The following is a 17,699-nucleotide window of genomic DNA, read 5'->3' as shown; positions in this document are numbered from 1 at the left end:
ACATCTGAGATGAATACACTGCAAAAAGTCAGTGTTCAAAAACAAGAAAAAAAACAACACAAAAATGAGGGGTATTTTATTTGAACTAAGCAAAATTATCTGCCAATAGAACAAGAAAATTCAGTTTGTTAAGACTTTCCAAAACAAGTAAAATTAGCTAACCTCAATGAACCCAAAAATACCTTCAAATAAGTATATTCTCACTAATAACAACTGTACTACTATATGAGTACGTGTTTTCTCTTGTTTCATTGAAAATAAAACAGCAAAGTCCATTTGGCTGTCATCTGTTTTAATTATGAGACACAATTATGTCAAAGTCATACTTGTGAGTGTTGATGACACAGCTTTGCATCAGCTGATATTCTATATTGTAGCGTCCCGGAAGAGTTAGCGCTGCAAGGGCTTCTGGGTATTTGTTCTGTTGTGTTTATGTTGTGTTACGGTGCGGATGTTCTCCCGAAATGTGTTTGTCATTCTTGTTTGGTGTGGGTTCACAGTGTGGCGCATATTTGTAACAGTGTTAAACTTGTTTATACGGCCACCCTCAGTGTGACCTGTATGGCTGTTGAACAAGTATGCCTTGCATTCACTTGTGTGTGTGTGAAAAGCTGTAAATATTATGTGATTGGGCCGGCACACAAAAGCAGTACTTTAAGGCACGCCCCCTATATTGTTGTCTAGGTGGAAATCGGGAGAAATTCGGGAGAATGGTTGAAAAGGGAGAATTGTGGGAGGGGCACTGAAATTTGGGGGTCTCCCGGGAAAATCAGGATGGTTGGCAAGTATGACTGGTAGACGCAACTGCTCTGTACTTCTCCCTACGTCCGTGTACCAGTCCGTACAGCGGCGTTTTAAAAAGTCATACATTTTACTTTTTGAAACAGATACCGATAATTTACGATATTACATTTTAAAGCATTTATTGGCCGATAATATCGGCAGTCCGATATTATCGGACATCTTTACTTGTGAGTGTTGATGACACAGCTTTGCAACAGTTGATATTCTAGTTTCAAGCATGTTTTACTCAATATAGGTCATCAAATCTCAGCAACAAGCTGCAATATCTTACTGAGATCATTTAGGAGCAAAACCCTTAAAACAAGTAAAACACTCTAACATAAAATCTGCTTAGTGAGAAGAATTATCTTATCAGACAGAAAATAAGCAAATATCACCCTTATTTGAGATACTTAATTTTACTTAGATTTCAGTTTTTGCAGTGTATCTGTGCAAAGCAAGTCGTCTCGTATCACAGTTTTCAGACCGTGAATCGGCCTGCTGACTGCCAAGGGCGAACATCGAGTACCATGACGCAGACAGAGCAGAGACAGGGAGATATCACGAGTGTCAACACATTTGCATTTCATGAATAGTCATATATTGTGTCTAACTGGAGCTGCTGAGATTACCCCCTTCCCTCAGCGACAGCTTCAGTGATGTAACCAGGGACCTCCCAAATAAATAGAGGAGCACGTGGGCTGCACTTTAGAGCGTAGTTTGGATCTGTAACTAGAGTACAGCCCAAAAAACGTCTCTCCTCATTTGAACCAAATTGAACTCTGTCTCTACATGATTCCTTGCTTCTTGTCCGTTTAATAAATGTCATCAGTGTTTGAACCTGACAATCAAGATCATTTCGGACCAAAACCCTTAAAACAAGTAAAACACTCTAACATAAAATCTGCTTAGTGAGAAGAATGATCTTATCAGACAGAAAATAAGCAAATATCACCCTTATTTGAGATATTTCATCTTACTTAGATTTCACTTGTTGAAGTTTTGTGCTTTCACTGAGGTTAATGTTAGACAAGAGACTTAAAACAAACAATCCTGGAGGGACTGATTACTGCATTCCAACAACAAATGGAGCAGCACCCGGTGTCACGATGAAGCTGCAGCAGTGTGAGTGCCAGGAAGAGAAGAAGGCGGGAGAGGAGAGGAGAGGAGAGGACAGCACGAGACTGCAGGGAGGGAAAATGTCCCCATGGTGCAATGACACTATTTACCCAGCAGTGCTCAAAGGGCCTCTGTGGAGACTCTCCCCCTTACAAACTGCAGCTGAGGAGGAGTCAGAACCTCCTTGTGGACTTGATGGCGTTACGGACACACACAAAAAAAAGGACATTTCCGCTCACCTGTAGCCGTCGATGCAGCTGGCGTTGATGTAGTCGGAGCCCTCCACGCCGCGGATGGGCTGCAGGCAGACGCGGGTGGACTCGAAAGGCATGATGTTGACCAGGCGGTTCTTGAACTTGTTGCACGGCAGGTTGGCACTGATGAAGCGAGACGTGTGGGCCTTGGAGTTGGCCAGGCGCTGAGGACAAAGGTCACGTGGAGTGAAGACAGGAACGTTTCAAAGGGTTTGTTGACGACCACGTTCACTTTTGATAAAGCTCCAATCAACGCCAAGGTGTACGGTCTCACACTATTATGTTAGATCCACTATGGACTGGACTCTCACACTATTATGTTAGATCCATTATGGACTGGACTCTCACACTATTATGTAAGATCCACTATGGACTGGACTCTCACACTATTATGCTAGATCCACTATGGACTGGACTCTCACACTATTATGTTAGATCCACTATGGACTGGTCTCTCACTATTATGTTAGATCCACTATGGACTGGTCTCTCACTATTATGTTAGATCCACTATGGACTGGACTCTCACACTATTATGTTGGATCCACTATGGACTGGACTCTCACACTATTATGCTAGATCCACTATGGACTAGACTCTCTCACTATTATGTTAGATCCACTATGGACTGGACTCTCACACTATTATGTTAGATCCACTATGGACTGGACTCTCACACTATTATGTTAGATCCACTATGGACTGGACTCTCACTATTATGTTAGATCCACTATGAACTGGACTCTCACACTAGTATGTTAGATCCACTATGGACTGGACTCTCACACTATTATGTTAGATCCACTATGGACTGGACTCTCACCATTATGTTAGATCCACTATGGACTGGACTCTCACAATATTATGTTAGATCCACTATGGACTGGACTCTCACACTATTATGTTAGATCCACTATGGACTGGACTCTCACACTATTATGTTAGATCCACTTTGGACTGGACTCTCACTATTATGTTAGATCCACTATGAACTGGACTCTCACAATATTATGTTAGATCCACTATGGACTGGACTCTCACTATTATGTTAGATCCGCTATGGACTGGACTCTCACTATTATGTTAGATCCACTATGGACTGGACTCTCACACTCTAAGGTTTCTCATAGTCATTCCCATCGACGTCCCACTGGGGTGAGTTTTCCTTGCCCGTATGTGGGCTTTGTACCGAGGATGTCGTTGTGGCTTGTGCAGCCCTTTGAGACACTTGTGATTTAGGGCTATATAAATAAAGATTGATTGATTGACTATTATGTTAGATCCACTATGGACTGGACTTTCACAATATTATGTTAGATCCACTATGGACTGGACTCTCACTATTATGTTAGATCCACTATGGACTGGACTCTCACACTATTATGTTAGATCCACTATGGACTGGACTCTCACTATTATGTTAGATCCACTATGGACTGGACTCTCACTATTATGTTAGATCCACTATGGACTGGACTCTCACACTATTATGTTAAATCCACTATGGACTGGACTCTCACTATTATGTTAAATCTACTATGGACTGGACTCTCACTATTATGTTAGATCCACTATGGACTATACTCACACTATTATGTTAGATCCACTATGGACTGGACTCTCACACTATTATGTTAGATCCACTATGGACTGGACTCTCACACTAGTATGTTAGATCCACTATGGACTGGACTCTCACTATTATGTTAGATCCACTATGGACTGGACTCTCACACTATTATGTTAGATTCACTATGGACTGGACTCTCACAATATTACGCTAGATCCACTATGGACTGGACTCTCACACTATTATGTTAGATCCACTATGGACTGGACTCTCACTATTATGTTAGATCCACTATGGACTGGACTCTCACACTATTATGTTAAATCCACTATGGACTGGACTCTCACACTATTATGTTAGATCCACTATGGACTGGACTCTCACACTATTATGTTAAATCCACTATAGACTGGACTCTCACTATTATGTTAGATCCACTATGGACTGGATTCTCACACTATTATGCTAGATCCATTATGGACTGGACTCTCACACTATTGACTAGATTCACTATGGACTGGACTCTTACAATATTATGCTAGATCCACTATGGACTGGACTCTTACACTGTTATGTTAGATCCACTATGGACTGGACTCTTACTATTATGTTAGATCCACTATGGACTGGACTCTCACTATTATGTTAGATCCACTATGGACTAGACTCTCACACTATTTTGTTAGATCCACTATGGACTAGACTCTCACACTATTATGTTAGATCCACTATGGACTGGACTCTCACACTAGTATGTTAGATCCACTATGGACTGGACTCTCACTATTATGTTAGATCCACTACGGACTGGACTCTCACTATTATGTTAGATCCACTATGGACTGGACTCTCACAATATTATGTTAGATCCACTATGGACTGGACTTTCACTATTATGTTAGGTCCACTATGGACTGGACTCTCACACTATTATGTTAAATCCACTGTAGACTGGACTCTGACACTATTATGTTAGATCCACTATGGACTGGACTCTCACTATTATGTTAGATCCACTATGGACTGGACTCTCACACTATTATGTTAAATCCACTATGGACTGGACTCTCACACTATTATGTTAGATCCACTATGGACTGGACTCTCACTATTATGTTAGATCCACTATGGACTGGACTCTCACAATATTATGTTAGATCCACTATGGACTGGACTCTCACTATTATGTTAGATCCACTATGGACTGGACTCTCACACTATTATGTTAGATCCACTATGGACTGGACTCTCACACTATTATGTTAGATCCACTATGGACTGGACTCTCACACTATTATGTTAGATCCTCTATGGACTGGACTCTCACACTATTATGTTAGATCCACTATGGACTGGACTCTCACAATATTATGTTAGATCCACTATGGACTGGACTCTCTCACTATTATGTTAGATCCACTATGGACTGGACTCTCACACTATTATGTTAGATCCACTATGGACTGGACTCTCACACTATTATGTTAGATCCACTATGGACTGGACTCTCACACTATTATGTTAGATCCACTATGGACTGGACTCTCACACTATTATGTTAGATCCACTATGGACACCATAACAAATGACAAATCACAGTTTGGTGTTTGTAAGTAAGCCTCCAGATAGACAGGGGGCAGTAGTGTGCACTTTGAACTTCCCAATTACCGCCAGTCACATATTACAAACATGTTTTTCTTTGTGTGCAATTCATCCTTTCACGCGGGAATTAGCGCGTGTTTATTCCAACACATTTGTATTGTCAACAAAGAGCGGCGTTGGAAGCTCGTTGGCGCCGGTTGGACAGCAGATGGGCACGCAGGTGTGTGTACGCACGGTCCAACTATGCCAGCAGAGTGTGTGTGAGTGCATGTGTGTGTGTGTGTATAAGTGTGTTACAACACCCACACACACTCATTTTTTTCTCTGGCCGAGGCTATTATCGCCTCCAAACACAATGCATCATGGTTACACGAGGGCGCTGGGAGGAAAAGTGTGTAATGACATCACAAGGTGGGCAGCAGGTGAGTACGTTTGGTCACCTTCAACACCAGCTGTGTCGGTGTAGAGGTAAATACGTTCCTAGGCTACATGATGCGCCACCCCCGCACACGAGGCAACAAAGTGTGCCAGGCGAACTTTTCTTTGAACTGTTCTGTAACCAAAGGTGATGGCTGTTTACGACCCCCCTCCCTTAGAAACAGCTGTAGCCATGTAATCAGGGAAAGTCCAAATAAAAGAGGAGACGTACAATCTTTCGTCAGAGCGTGGAACACTGTGCAAGGGTACAAGTTTCTCCTCATTGAGCCAAATTTAATTCTCTTTCTGTTTAAGTCCTTGCTTCTTGTCTTGTTTAATAGATGTCATCAGTGTTTGAACCTGACATCAACAACGTTGATATGTCACTTGTTAAAGAAGGGACAATTTGTGTCCTGAAGCCGTTTACTTATATATGTAATACATCTTTATCAACTGGAACTTTTCCTGACAAAATGAAAATTGCTATAAGTTATTCCGATTTATAAAAATGGTGATAAACATATGGTCTCAAATTATAGACCAGTGTCTCTACTATCTCAATTTGCAAAAATTCTGTAGGACGGGGAGCAACCTGAAGGTGTTCTGTTTCTTTGATGTATTGTAATCCACAGAAAGATTTTGTCTTGACCCGAGAACTACAAAGCGGAGAGGAAGCAAGACCAGACTCCCCTCCAGGCAACCTTTTCTTTGAACTGTTCTGTAACCAAAGGCGACGGCTGTTTACGACCCCCCTCCCTTAGAAACAGCTGTTGCCATGTAATCAGGGAAAGTCCAAATAAAAGAGGAGGCGTACAATATTTGTCAGAGCGTGGTGGAACTGCCCAAAGAGTACAGTCCAGACGTTTCTCCTCATTGAGCCAAATTTAATTCCGTCTCTGTTTAATTCCTTGCTTCTTGTCTTGTTTAATAGATGTCATCAGTGTTTGAACCTGACATCAACAACGTTGATATGTCACTTGTTAAAGAAGGGATGGATTGTGTCCTGAAGCTGTTTACTTATATGTGTAATAAATCTTTATCAACTGGAACTTTTCCTGACAAAATGAAAATTGCTATAAGTTATTCCGATTTATAAAAATGGTGATAAACATATGGTCTCAAATTATAGACCAGTGTCTCTGCTATCTTAATTTGCAAAAATTCTGTAGGACGGGGAGCAACATGAAGGTGTTCTGTTTCTTTGATGTATTGTAATCCACATAATTTTTTTGTCTTGACCCAAGAACTACAAAGCGGACAGGCAGCAGGACCAGACTCCCCTCCAGGCGACCTTTTCTTTGAACTGTTCTGTAACCAAAGGCGACGGCTGTTTACGACCCCCATCCCTTAGAAACAGCTGTTGCCATGTAATCAGGGAAAGTCCAAATAAAAGAGGAGGCGTACGATCTTTCGTCAGAGCGTGGTGGAACTGCACAAAGAGTACAGTCCAGACGTTTCTCCTCATTGAGCCAAATTTAATTCCGTCTCTGTTTAATTCCTTGCTTCTTGTCGTGTTGAATAGATGTCATCAGTGTTTGAACCTGACAATGTGCAACTGCGATTTTGCATCTCTCCTCACCTTGAACTCCAGCTCCATGGCGGTGACCGTCTCGCCGGACGGCGGCTGCGTCAGTTTCTGGATGTGGGCGTAGAGGTTGCGCGCCGGCACCTCCGTGTTGCCACAGGTGGCCGCCTCCAGCAGGGCCTCATGGATGAAGATGTACTGGTCCTCGGTTTGCACCATGTAGTTCCTCTGGGCCCGCATGCATGTCACGTGGCCATAAATGTCCACCGACTTCTCGTGCTTCATGCGCTCCAGCATCGCATCGATGACGATGAAGCAGCCCGTCCTCCCGACGCCGGCACTACACGTAGGACAGAAATATTAATAATAATAATAACAATAACAACTTACTTTTATCATCATCAATGTGTCTCGCTTACTACATATTTGACATGATGCTCTTTACTATATAATACATGCAGGCTGCCGGTACCGCGTTGTGCATTTCATAATTAATTTAATTCTTCCTCTCGACAGTTATTCACTTTGTGAACAAATGCGTGAGCAAATTGTCCAACGGTTTAAGAACAACATTTCTCAATGAACTATTGCAAGGAATTTAGGGATTTCACCATCTACGGTCCGTAATATCATCAAAAGGTTCAGAGAATCTGGAGACTTCATAAGCGGCATGCCCGTGACCTTGGGTCCCTCAGGCTGTACTGCATCAACAAGCGACATCCGTGTGTAAAGGATATCACCACATGGGCTTAGGAACACTTCAGAAACCCACTGTCAGTAACTACAGTTGGTCGCTACATCTGTAAGTGCAAGTTAAAACTCCTATGCAAGGCGAAAACCGTTTATCAACAACACCCAGAAACGCCGTCGGCTTCGCTGGGCCTGAGCTCATCTAAGATGGACTGATGCAAAGTGGAAAAGTGTTCTGTGGTCTGACGAGTCCACATTTCAAATTGTTTTTGGAAACTGTGGACGTCGTGTCCTCCGGACCAAAGAGGAAAAGAACCATCCGGATTGTTATAGGCGCAAAGTTGAAAAGCCAGCATCTGTGATGGTATGGGGGTGTATTAGTGCCCAAGACATGGGTAACTTACACATCTGTGAAGGCGCCATTAATGCTGAAAGGTACATACAGGTTTTGGAGCAACATATGTTGCCATCCAAGCAACGTTACCATGGACGCCCCTGCTTATTTCAGCAAGACAATGCCAAGCCATATGTTACATCAACGTGGCTTCATAGTAAAAGAGTGCGGGTCCTAGACTGGCCTGCCTGTAGTCCAGACCTGTCTCCCATTGAAAATGTGTGGCGCATTAAGAAGCATAAAATACCACAACGGAGACCCCCGGACTGTTGAACAACTTAAGCTGTACATCAAGCAAGAATGGGAAAGAATTCCACCTGAGAAGCTTCAAAAATGTGTCTCCTCAGTTCCTAAACGTTTACTGAGTGTTGTTAAAAGGAAAGGCCATGTAACACAGTGGTGAACATGCCCTTTCCCAACTACTTTGGCACGTGTTGCAGCTATGAAATTCTAAGTTATTATTATTTGCCAAAAAATAAATAAAGTTTATGAGTTTGAACATCAAATATGTTGTCTTTGTAGTGCATTCAATTGAATATGGGTTGAAAATGATTTGCAAATCATTGTATTCCGTTTATATTTACATCTAACACAATTTCCCAACTCATGGAAACGGGGTTTGTACATGATTTTGTAAGAATACATTCTCATTGTACAAATAAATCCTCCCAAAATCCAGTAACTAGGACGTAGCACACGAACAAAACCTGTGTTTCAGTTTTTTCTACAGCATCTGATGTTAGAAAAGAGGTGTGTGGAGTTAGTTGCGACTCCCACCTGCAGTGGACCACCATGGGCCCGGCATCCGGAGGATTGCAGGCCTTGACGCGCCTCAGGAAGGCCAGGATGGGAGTGGGATACTCAGGGACTCCGTGGTCCGGCCAGGCCATGAACTGGAACTGCCGCATCTCTCGTTTCTCACTGGAGCCGTTCTGCAAGACATTTCCTCGGATTGACTACACGCTGCACGAAGTGTGTTGCTTGACGGATCACGCTCGGCTGAAATATTCCAACACTTAAAGGTCAAAGTGTTCCGGTGACACTCGAGCCCACGTTCATTTGAAAAGCACCAGCGATTTAATTGTCACACGTTCTCGCTATTCCAACAAAAAGTCTTGATTGGAGTCACGGCCGTGATAATGCGCTCTACTTTCGCCGCGAAGCTCTGGGTGCAGATAACGTGGACACATTTTAAGTGGAAACCCCCGCGCAGTTTCTCAGGGAAAAGGTTTGGCGACATTGTCTTTGTTGCTGATTGAATTGGAGAAACTTCTCCGGGCTTTGGATTGGATTTAATTAGCGGAGTTAATAGCGTTTGAAAAAAGAGGAATGGAAGTGACACAGCGCCGTCCCTGCACTGAAATATAGAATCCAACAGACAAAGAACAGGAAGAAACTCTTGGAAGAACCAAACAAACAAAGAACGGCGGAAACTCTTGGAACAATCAAATGAACCAAAAACGGAGGAACTCTCAGAAGAATCCAACAAAGAAAAAAACTGTTGGAATAATCCATCCATCCATCCATCTTCTTCCGCTTATCCGAGGTCGGGTCGCGGGGGCAGCAGCCTAAGCAGGGAAGCCCAGACTTCCCTCTCCCCAGCCACTTCGTCCAGCTCTTCCTTTGGGACCCCGAGGCGTTCCCAGGCCAGCCGGGAGACATAGTCTTCCCAACGTGTCCTGGGTCTTCCCCGCGGCCTCCTACCGGTCGGACGTGCCCTAAACACCTCCCTAGGGAGGCATTCGGGTGGCATCCTGACCAGATGCCCGAACCACCTCATCTGGCTCCTCTCGATGTGGAGGAGCAGCGGCTTTACTTTGAGCTCCCCCCGGATGACAGAGCTTCTCACCCTATCTCTAAGGGAGAGCCCCGCCACCCGGCGGAGGAAACTCATTTCGGCCGCTTGTACCCGTGATCTTGTCCTTTCGGTCATAACCCAAAGCTCATGACCATAGTTGAGGATGGGAACGTAGATCGACCGGTAAATTGAGAGCTTTGCCTTCCGGCTCAGCTCCTTCTTCACCACAACGGATCGATACAGCGTCCGCATTACTGAAGACGCCGCACCGATCCGCCTGTCGATCTCACGATCCACTCTTCCCTCACTCGTGAACAAGACTCCGAGGTACTTGAACTCCTCCACTTGGGGCAAGATCTCCTCCCCACCCCGGAGATGGCACTCCACCCTTTTCCGGGCGAGAACCATGGACTCGGACTTGGAGGTGCTGATTCTCATCCCAGTCGCTTCACACTCGGCTGCGAACCGATCCAGTGAGAGCTGAAGATCCTGGCCAGATGAAGCCATCAGGACCACATCATCTGCAAAAAGCAGAGACCTAATCCTGCAGCCACCAAACCGGATCCCCTCAACGCCTTGACTGCGCCTAGAAATTCTGTCCATAAAAGTTATGAACAGAATCGGTGACAAAGGGCAGCCTTGGCGGAGTCCAACCCTCACTGGAAACGTGTCCGACTTACTGCCGGCAATGCGGACCAAGCTCTGGCACTGAGCATACAGGGAGCGGACTGCCACAATCAGACAGTCCGATACCCCATACTCTCTGAGCACTCCCCACAGGACTTCCCGAGGGACACGGTCGAATGCCTTCTCCAAGTCCACAAAACACATGTAGACTGGTTGGGCAAACTCCCATGCACCCTCAAGGACCCTGCCGAGAGTATAGAGCTGGTCCACAGTTCCACGACCAGGACGAAAACCACACTGTTCCTCCTGAATCCGAGGTTCGACTATCCGGCGTAGCCTCCTCTCCAGTACACCTGAATAGACCTTACCGGGAAGGCTGAGGAGTGTGATCCCACGATAGTTAGAGCACACCCTCCGGTTCCCCTTCTTAAAGAGTTGGAATAATCCACCAAACAAAAATATTGGAAAAGTCCAACAAAGAACTTTTGGAAGACTTGCTTAGGTCACTGCACTGGCATCCTGTTGCTCAGGGAATAGACTTTAAAACAGCTTGTGTACAAGTCTTTTCGTGGTGTAGCGCCGAAATACACCTCTGACAGGTTCGAACCATCTCGAGCTCTGAGAACCTCTGGAAGCCTCCTGCTTGTGCCCAGAATCAGGACAAAACTGTCATGATCCATGGTCCGGATCATGTTTTGGTTATGTTCTGTTAGTTTTGGAACCCCTAAGTTCCTGTTTTGTGCACTCCTGGGTTTATTTTGGTCCCCATGGGGATTAATTGGGTTCACCTGCCTCTGGTTAGTGGTCCCACCCTCAGCTGCTGTCAACCACTAACCAGAGAGCTATTTATTCACCTTCCTCGCCACGCTCAGTCTGGCGTCGTTGTTTCCTACATGCACCTGTTACGTGAGTTTTGCCTTGTCTCTAGTTTATGCTAAGTGTTTGCTTCATGCCACGTCTACGTAAGATTTGTTTGTGTCATGCCACAGTTTCGTGAGTATTCCTCGTCCATAGTCTATGCCAGGGGTCGGCAACCCGCGGCTCCGGAGCCGCATGCGGCTCTTTGACCACTCTGATGCGGCTCAGCTGCATTCTTGCCAACCCTCCCGATTTTTCCGGGAGACTTCCGGATTTCACTGCCTCTCCCAGGGCAAACATTCTCCGATTTTCACCCGGACAACAAAATTGAGGGCGTGCCGTGATGGCACTGCATTTTGCGTCCTCTACAACCTGTCGTCGCGTCCGCTTTTTCACCTAAGAAACAGTGTGCCGGCGCAGTCACATTTTGTATGCGGCGTCTGCTCACACACTAAGTGACAGCAAGGCATACTTGTTCAACAGCCATACAGATCCCATGCATCCCTAACTCTTCCGGGCTACATTACACACCCTGCTACCACCAAACCCCGCCCACCTCAATCTACGCACGGGGGGTGGGGGGTGTTGTTGATGTGTGGGGGGGGCAGGGTTGGGGTGGCGGGCTTTGGTGGTAGCGGGGGTGTATAAAGTAGCCCGGAAGAGTTAGGGATGCATGGGATTCTGGGTATTTGTTCTGTTGTGTTACGGTGCGGATGTTCTCCCGAAATGTGTTTGTCATTCTTGTTTGGTGTGGGTTCACAGTGTGGCGCATATTTGTAACAGTTGTTTATACGGCCACCCTCAGTGTGACCTGTATGGCTATTGAACAAGTATGAATTGCATTCACTTGTGTGTGTGTGAAAAGCCGTAGATATTATGTGATTGGGCCGGCACGCAAAGGCAGTACTTTAAGGCATGCCCCCTATATTGTTGTCTGGGTGGAAATCGGGAGAAATTCGGGAAAAATGGTTGCCCCGGGAGAATTTTGGGAGGGGCACTGAAATTCGGGAGTCTCCCGGGAAAATCGGTAGGGTTGGCAGGTATGACTGGGAGACGCAACTGCTCTGTACTTCTCCCTACGTCCGTGTACCAATCCGTACAGCGGTGTTTTAAAAAGTCATACATTTTACTTTTTGAAACCGATACCGATAATTTACGATATTACATTTTAAAGCATTTATCGGCATCTTTACTTGTGAGTGTTGATGACACAGCTTTGCAACAGTTGATATTCTAGTTTCAAGCATGTTTTACTCAATATAGGTCATCAAATCTCAGCAACAAGCTGTAATATCTTACTGAGATCATTTAGGACCAAAATCCTTAAAACAAGTAAAACACTCTAACATAAAATCTTCTTAGTGAGAAGAATTATCTTATCAGACAGAAATGAAGCAAATATCACCTTTATTTGAGATATTTCATCTTACTTAGATTTCAGTTTTTGCAGTGTATCTGTGCAAAGCAAGTCGTCTCGTATCAGTGTTTTCAGACCCTGAATCGGCCTGCTGACTGCCAAGGGCGAACATCGAGTACCATGACGCAGACAGACATTACACACCCTGCTACCACCAAACCCCGCCCACCTCAATCCACGCACGGGGGGTGGGGGGGTGTTGTTGATGTGTGTGGGGGGGGCAGGGTTGGGGTGGCGGGCTTTGGTGGTAGCGGGGGTGTATAAAGTAGCCCGGAAGAGTTAGGGATGCATGGGATTCTGGGTATTTGTTCTGTTGTGTTACGGTGCGGATGTTCTCCCGAAATGTGTTTGTCATTCTTGTTTGGTGTGGGTTCACAGTGTGGCGCAGTGTTAAAGTTGTTTATATCGCCACCCTCAGTGTGATCTGTATGGCTGTTAACCAAGTATGCGTTTGCATTCACTTATGTGTGTCTGCAGAAGCCTCATATAACATGTAACTGGGCTGGCAAGCTGTTTGTTCAAGCTGTAGAGGGCGCTAAAGGTAGTGACATCACGGCACGCCCTTATTATTGTTGTTTGGGTGATAATCAGCATACATTCAAGAGAATAGTTTCCCTGAAATTCGGGAGTCTACCGGAAAAATCGGGAGGGTTGGCAAGTGTGACGCTGTCAAGTGCCCTTCATATAAAACTCGCGGGCCGCACTAACATTACATTTCCATATTAAGGTGCGGGCCGCGTGTCTGAGACCCCTGGTTTATACATAGCACAAAGCAAAAAAAAAACTTTGTAGGTAGTGTTATTTCATTTTAAATTTCAAAAGAGTTTTGTGGCTCCCATTGTTTTCTTTAATTTGTGGAAACGGGTCAAAATGGCTCTTTGAGTGGTAAAGGTTGCCGACCCCTGGTCTATGCTAAGTATTAGAGATGCGCGGTTTGCGGGCACAACCGCGGAGTCCGCGGATTATCCGCGGATCGGGCGGATGAAATTAAAAAAAATTAGATTTTATCCGCGGGTCGGGTCGGGTCGGGTCGGGTGGTTGAAATAAAAAAAAATTAGATTTTAAATAGATTCAGGCGGGTGGCAGTTAAACCAATTCGGAAATATATATACATAGTTAAATGTTGTTACCCACATACGAAAAACGAGCAGGCACCTGCAGCATATGCCACAACAGAAGAAAAAAAAAAGAAGAGATGGACACTTTTACGGAGCGGAGAAGGGACGCCTCGCCGGGGTCCGGGACCGAGGCCCCTTCCCCCGAGAGGGCCCCACCGGGAGCTGTAGCTGAGGCGATCCGCGAGAAGGGCCCGACGCACGTCCAGTGTCACCACCGCGCCCACCGCACCGACACCCCGCCTCGTCCGCCTTCGCCGCGGCCGGTGTCACGCGCAGCAGGTAAGCAGCTTACCTGCCCGCCACCCCCGTGGCCGGGGGCTCGTAACAGGGGTCACTCCGCGCGCTCCGCCCGCGCAGCTTACCTGCCCGCCACCCCTGTTGCCGGGGGCGCGTAACAGGGGTCACTCCGCGCGCAGTGCGCTCACGAAAGGGGTGGGGCTCACCCTGGTTGATATAGACAGCAGCTAGGACGGTGGCCATGGAAGTTGGAACCCGCTAAGGAGTGTGTAACAACCCACCTGCCGAATCAACTAGCCCTGAAAATGGATGGCGCTGGAGCGTCGGGCCCATATACCCGGCCGTCGCCGGCAGCGAGACGCGCTTGGAGGTGCGCTCAGCGCGGTTCCCATATGATTGCGCACTGGTGTGCGTCTGGGTCGTGACAGCGTGGCACGCGAATGTCTGTACTGCATTGGATCAGTCTCCTTTCTTCAACAGGCAAAAGCTTTATAACCTCACTAATGCCTTGCATCGTCTATATTAGATATATAACAACAGGCGGGTGCGGGCGGATGCGGTTCTGATCAAATGTTAGATCGGGTGGATTGCGGATGGTTGACGACTTTCTGATGCGGTTGCGGATGAAATAATTGCCTATCCGAGCATCTCTACTAAGTATTGGCTTTAGCTTCGAGTGCGATCAGGCACGTGGTTCTGTCGGCTCGTTTTCCGTTTTTTTGAAATACTTTGATATTTAGAGGAATAAATCATGTTCCAATCTGCACGCCATGTCCGGAGTGGTAGGGAGAACGAACCCCGCAGTAAGCTGCGAAAACCCCGTGTTTGAGTTGGGAACAGTCTTTCAGAAGGTCTGAGACAGTCCTGGTTTGTGTGTTCAATAAATACTACTTTTAACGCTTGCTAATGTATCATTTGACAAGGTTTGCACCTGCTAAATCAGAATCAGAATGGTTTTTATAGCCATTGTTTGAGAACGGGTTCACAAACTAGGAATTTTACTTGGTGCAACATAAAACCCATATAACACAGAATAGAATAACTGAGCTATCGGATCTTGTTATTGTAAACTGAAGTAAAGTAGGTTAAATAGAATTCTGGAATAGGGTTGTACGGTATTATTATCGGCGGTCACTCGAACGAGTATGAAGATCCTCCTAGTAGGGGTGTATCCCTTCAAGGAGGATGCCTGTGCGTGGGGGAGACTGGTGCACAGACAGTCACCACACGATCCTTGACAGAATCGGGTCAGGGTCCAGTGGTATGGAGTCCAAGACGACTGGGGACCCTTTTCTGCTGCAGCCTTCTTCCGCCATTGCAACCGTTGTGGTAGTTCTTAAAAACTACCGTCTTCCGCCTGCTCCGCCGTTGAGGTCTTCACCGTATCCCTGGCTAGGGGGCAGTCAGGTACTAGGCCTTTGCCAAGGGCCACCTGGGGTAACAGTAGTAAAGGGGTTAACCTCCTAGTGCCCCAAGACCCTATAGAGGAGCCTCCACTACCGGATGCACGTTAACGTCATGCCCAGGACTAGGGTACGGTATACCGGTATTAGTATAGTACCGCGATACTGATTAATCATAGTCGGTACTATATCGCCTCTGAAAAGTACCGGTGGCAAGTAGATTAATAGTTAATTTTCTACCATTTGTCCTTAATAATTTTGACAAAATAATGGAATGGAAAATTACACAATATGTTACTGCATATGTCAGCAGACTAAATTAGGAGCCTTTGTTTGTTTACTTACTAATAAAAGACAAGTTGTCTTGTATGTTCACAATTTTATTTAAGGACAAACGTGCAATAAGAAACATGTTTAGTGTACCCTAAGATATTTTTGTTGAAATAAAGCCAATAATGCAATTTTTTCTGGTCCCCTTTATTTAGAAAAGTATCGAAAAGTATCGAAATAATTTTGATACCGGTATCAAAATATTGGTATTCTGGAATAATGTACTGTGGCGCTGCCTGTTGGAGCAAAAGTCCCCGCCGCTGTCCATGGTGCTGAGGGAGAGCACCTTCGGGCCGGGGAGGGGCACGTGCTGACGGCGAGACACAGCTGGCAGGTGATTAGATTTCACAGGTTGTACGTGTTAATCTAATCATCTGTTGTCTTTAACGGTGAGCGGCCGGGTGCAGGAGGAAGGGGAGGATTGGAGCGACTGAAAAGTCTAAACGAACGCAGCTATTGGAGAGCTTTAAAAACCCACTAAACCTTGTCAACTCTGCGCAACTGGCTTCCAGCGTGAGGATCTGTGAGACCGCAAGTGTTAGAATAATTGTTTCTAAATGATCACAAACAACTTTGAGTTGAAATGAGTTCCAGGCAAAAGGACAAGGGCTGTCTTTGAGGCCTACCAAGAGTATGGGTCGTAAAACTCCACTGTGTAAGGGGGAGAGCCACATGAAGGGTTTTCTGTTTTTTCTCATGTATGGTAATCAACAGAAGGATGTTGTTCTGGCCCAAGGACTTCAAAGCGGAGAGATGACAGGATCTGCCCAATTTCCAGACGACCTCTTTTTGAACTATTTTACGAACTCTTTTTGAACTGACCTTTTCTGTGAATTGTTTACGACCTTTTCTGTGAATTTTTTGCGACCTTCGTCCTTTGGAAACATGTGGGTCCAAAATAAAAGAAGGAGGCATACAATCTTTTGGCAGAGCGTGCTGGAGATTGTAGAAGGATTCAATGTCCGGGCGACTCTCCTCAATATATTGAGTCCAAATTGAATTCTGTCTCTGTTTAATTCTTTGCCTCTTGTCTTGTTTAATAGATGTCATCAGTGTTTGAACCTGACAGCAAGTACACAACGCTTACATGTACAAATTAAGATGATTGATTTGTGTTAATATTTGAGTGGGCCCTAAGATCAAAAAGGTAAAGACCCCTGATGTAAAGATCGTACAGTTTGAAATTCAATGGAAAAAAACATGCCTCTAAAGTTGCAAAACCCATCAGAAATGATTTTTGCGACACCTAATCATACTTGTGACTAGGGATGATGTTCGAAACCGGTTCTCCCGGTTGTTCGATAAGAAAAGAACCGATTCCATGGACTCGAATCCCTTTTTGAGAACCGGTTCCCGTTATCGAGGGCACTATAGTAAAGAAAAAGAGTTGGTTCTTTATTCGAATCCCTTCCCACAGGAAATGCCCTGTGGGACGGCAATGTTATGCCCATTTGATTGTAGACTCTTACTGACACCTTGGGGCGAAATGAAAATACTACGCGTCATTAGTTTGGGCACTGGGCACGGGTTGGCGACGTCAGTTCAGTTCATGAGACA

The 17,699-nt window shown here is 45.4% G+C and overlaps 1 protein-coding gene across 10 annotated transcripts in view; it reads right to left on the bottom strand.

Annotated features, from left to right (window-relative positions):
• Window positions 1–17,699, bottom strand: part of LOC133618463 (receptor-type tyrosine-protein phosphatase F) — a 470,668-nt gene that overhangs the window by 10,658 nt on the left and 442,311 nt on the right. For all 10 annotated transcript variants that reach the window (XM_061978831.2, XM_061978833.2, XM_061978832.2 and 7 more), the window contains 3 exons: window positions 9,132–9,286; window positions 7,325–7,610; window positions 2,142–2,320 (listed from right to left, as the gene is read on the bottom strand). In XM_061978831.2, coding sequence (XP_061834815.1) covers window positions 2,142–2,320; window positions 7,325–7,610; window positions 9,132–9,286 — 620 coding nt within the window. The remainder of the gene's footprint in view (window positions 1–2,141; window positions 2,321–7,324; window positions 7,611–9,131; window positions 9,287–17,699) is intronic.

This window comes from Nerophis lumbriciformis, linkage group LG19 (genome assembly GCF_033978685.3).
Source record: "Nerophis lumbriciformis linkage group LG19, RoL_Nlum_v2.1, whole genome shotgun sequence".
NCBI classification, from domain to species: domain Eukaryota; kingdom Metazoa; phylum Chordata; class Actinopteri; order Syngnathiformes; family Syngnathidae; genus Nerophis; species Nerophis lumbriciformis.
Note: the sequence above shows the minus strand (reverse complement) of the source record. Positions and strands in the feature narration are given on the sequence as shown.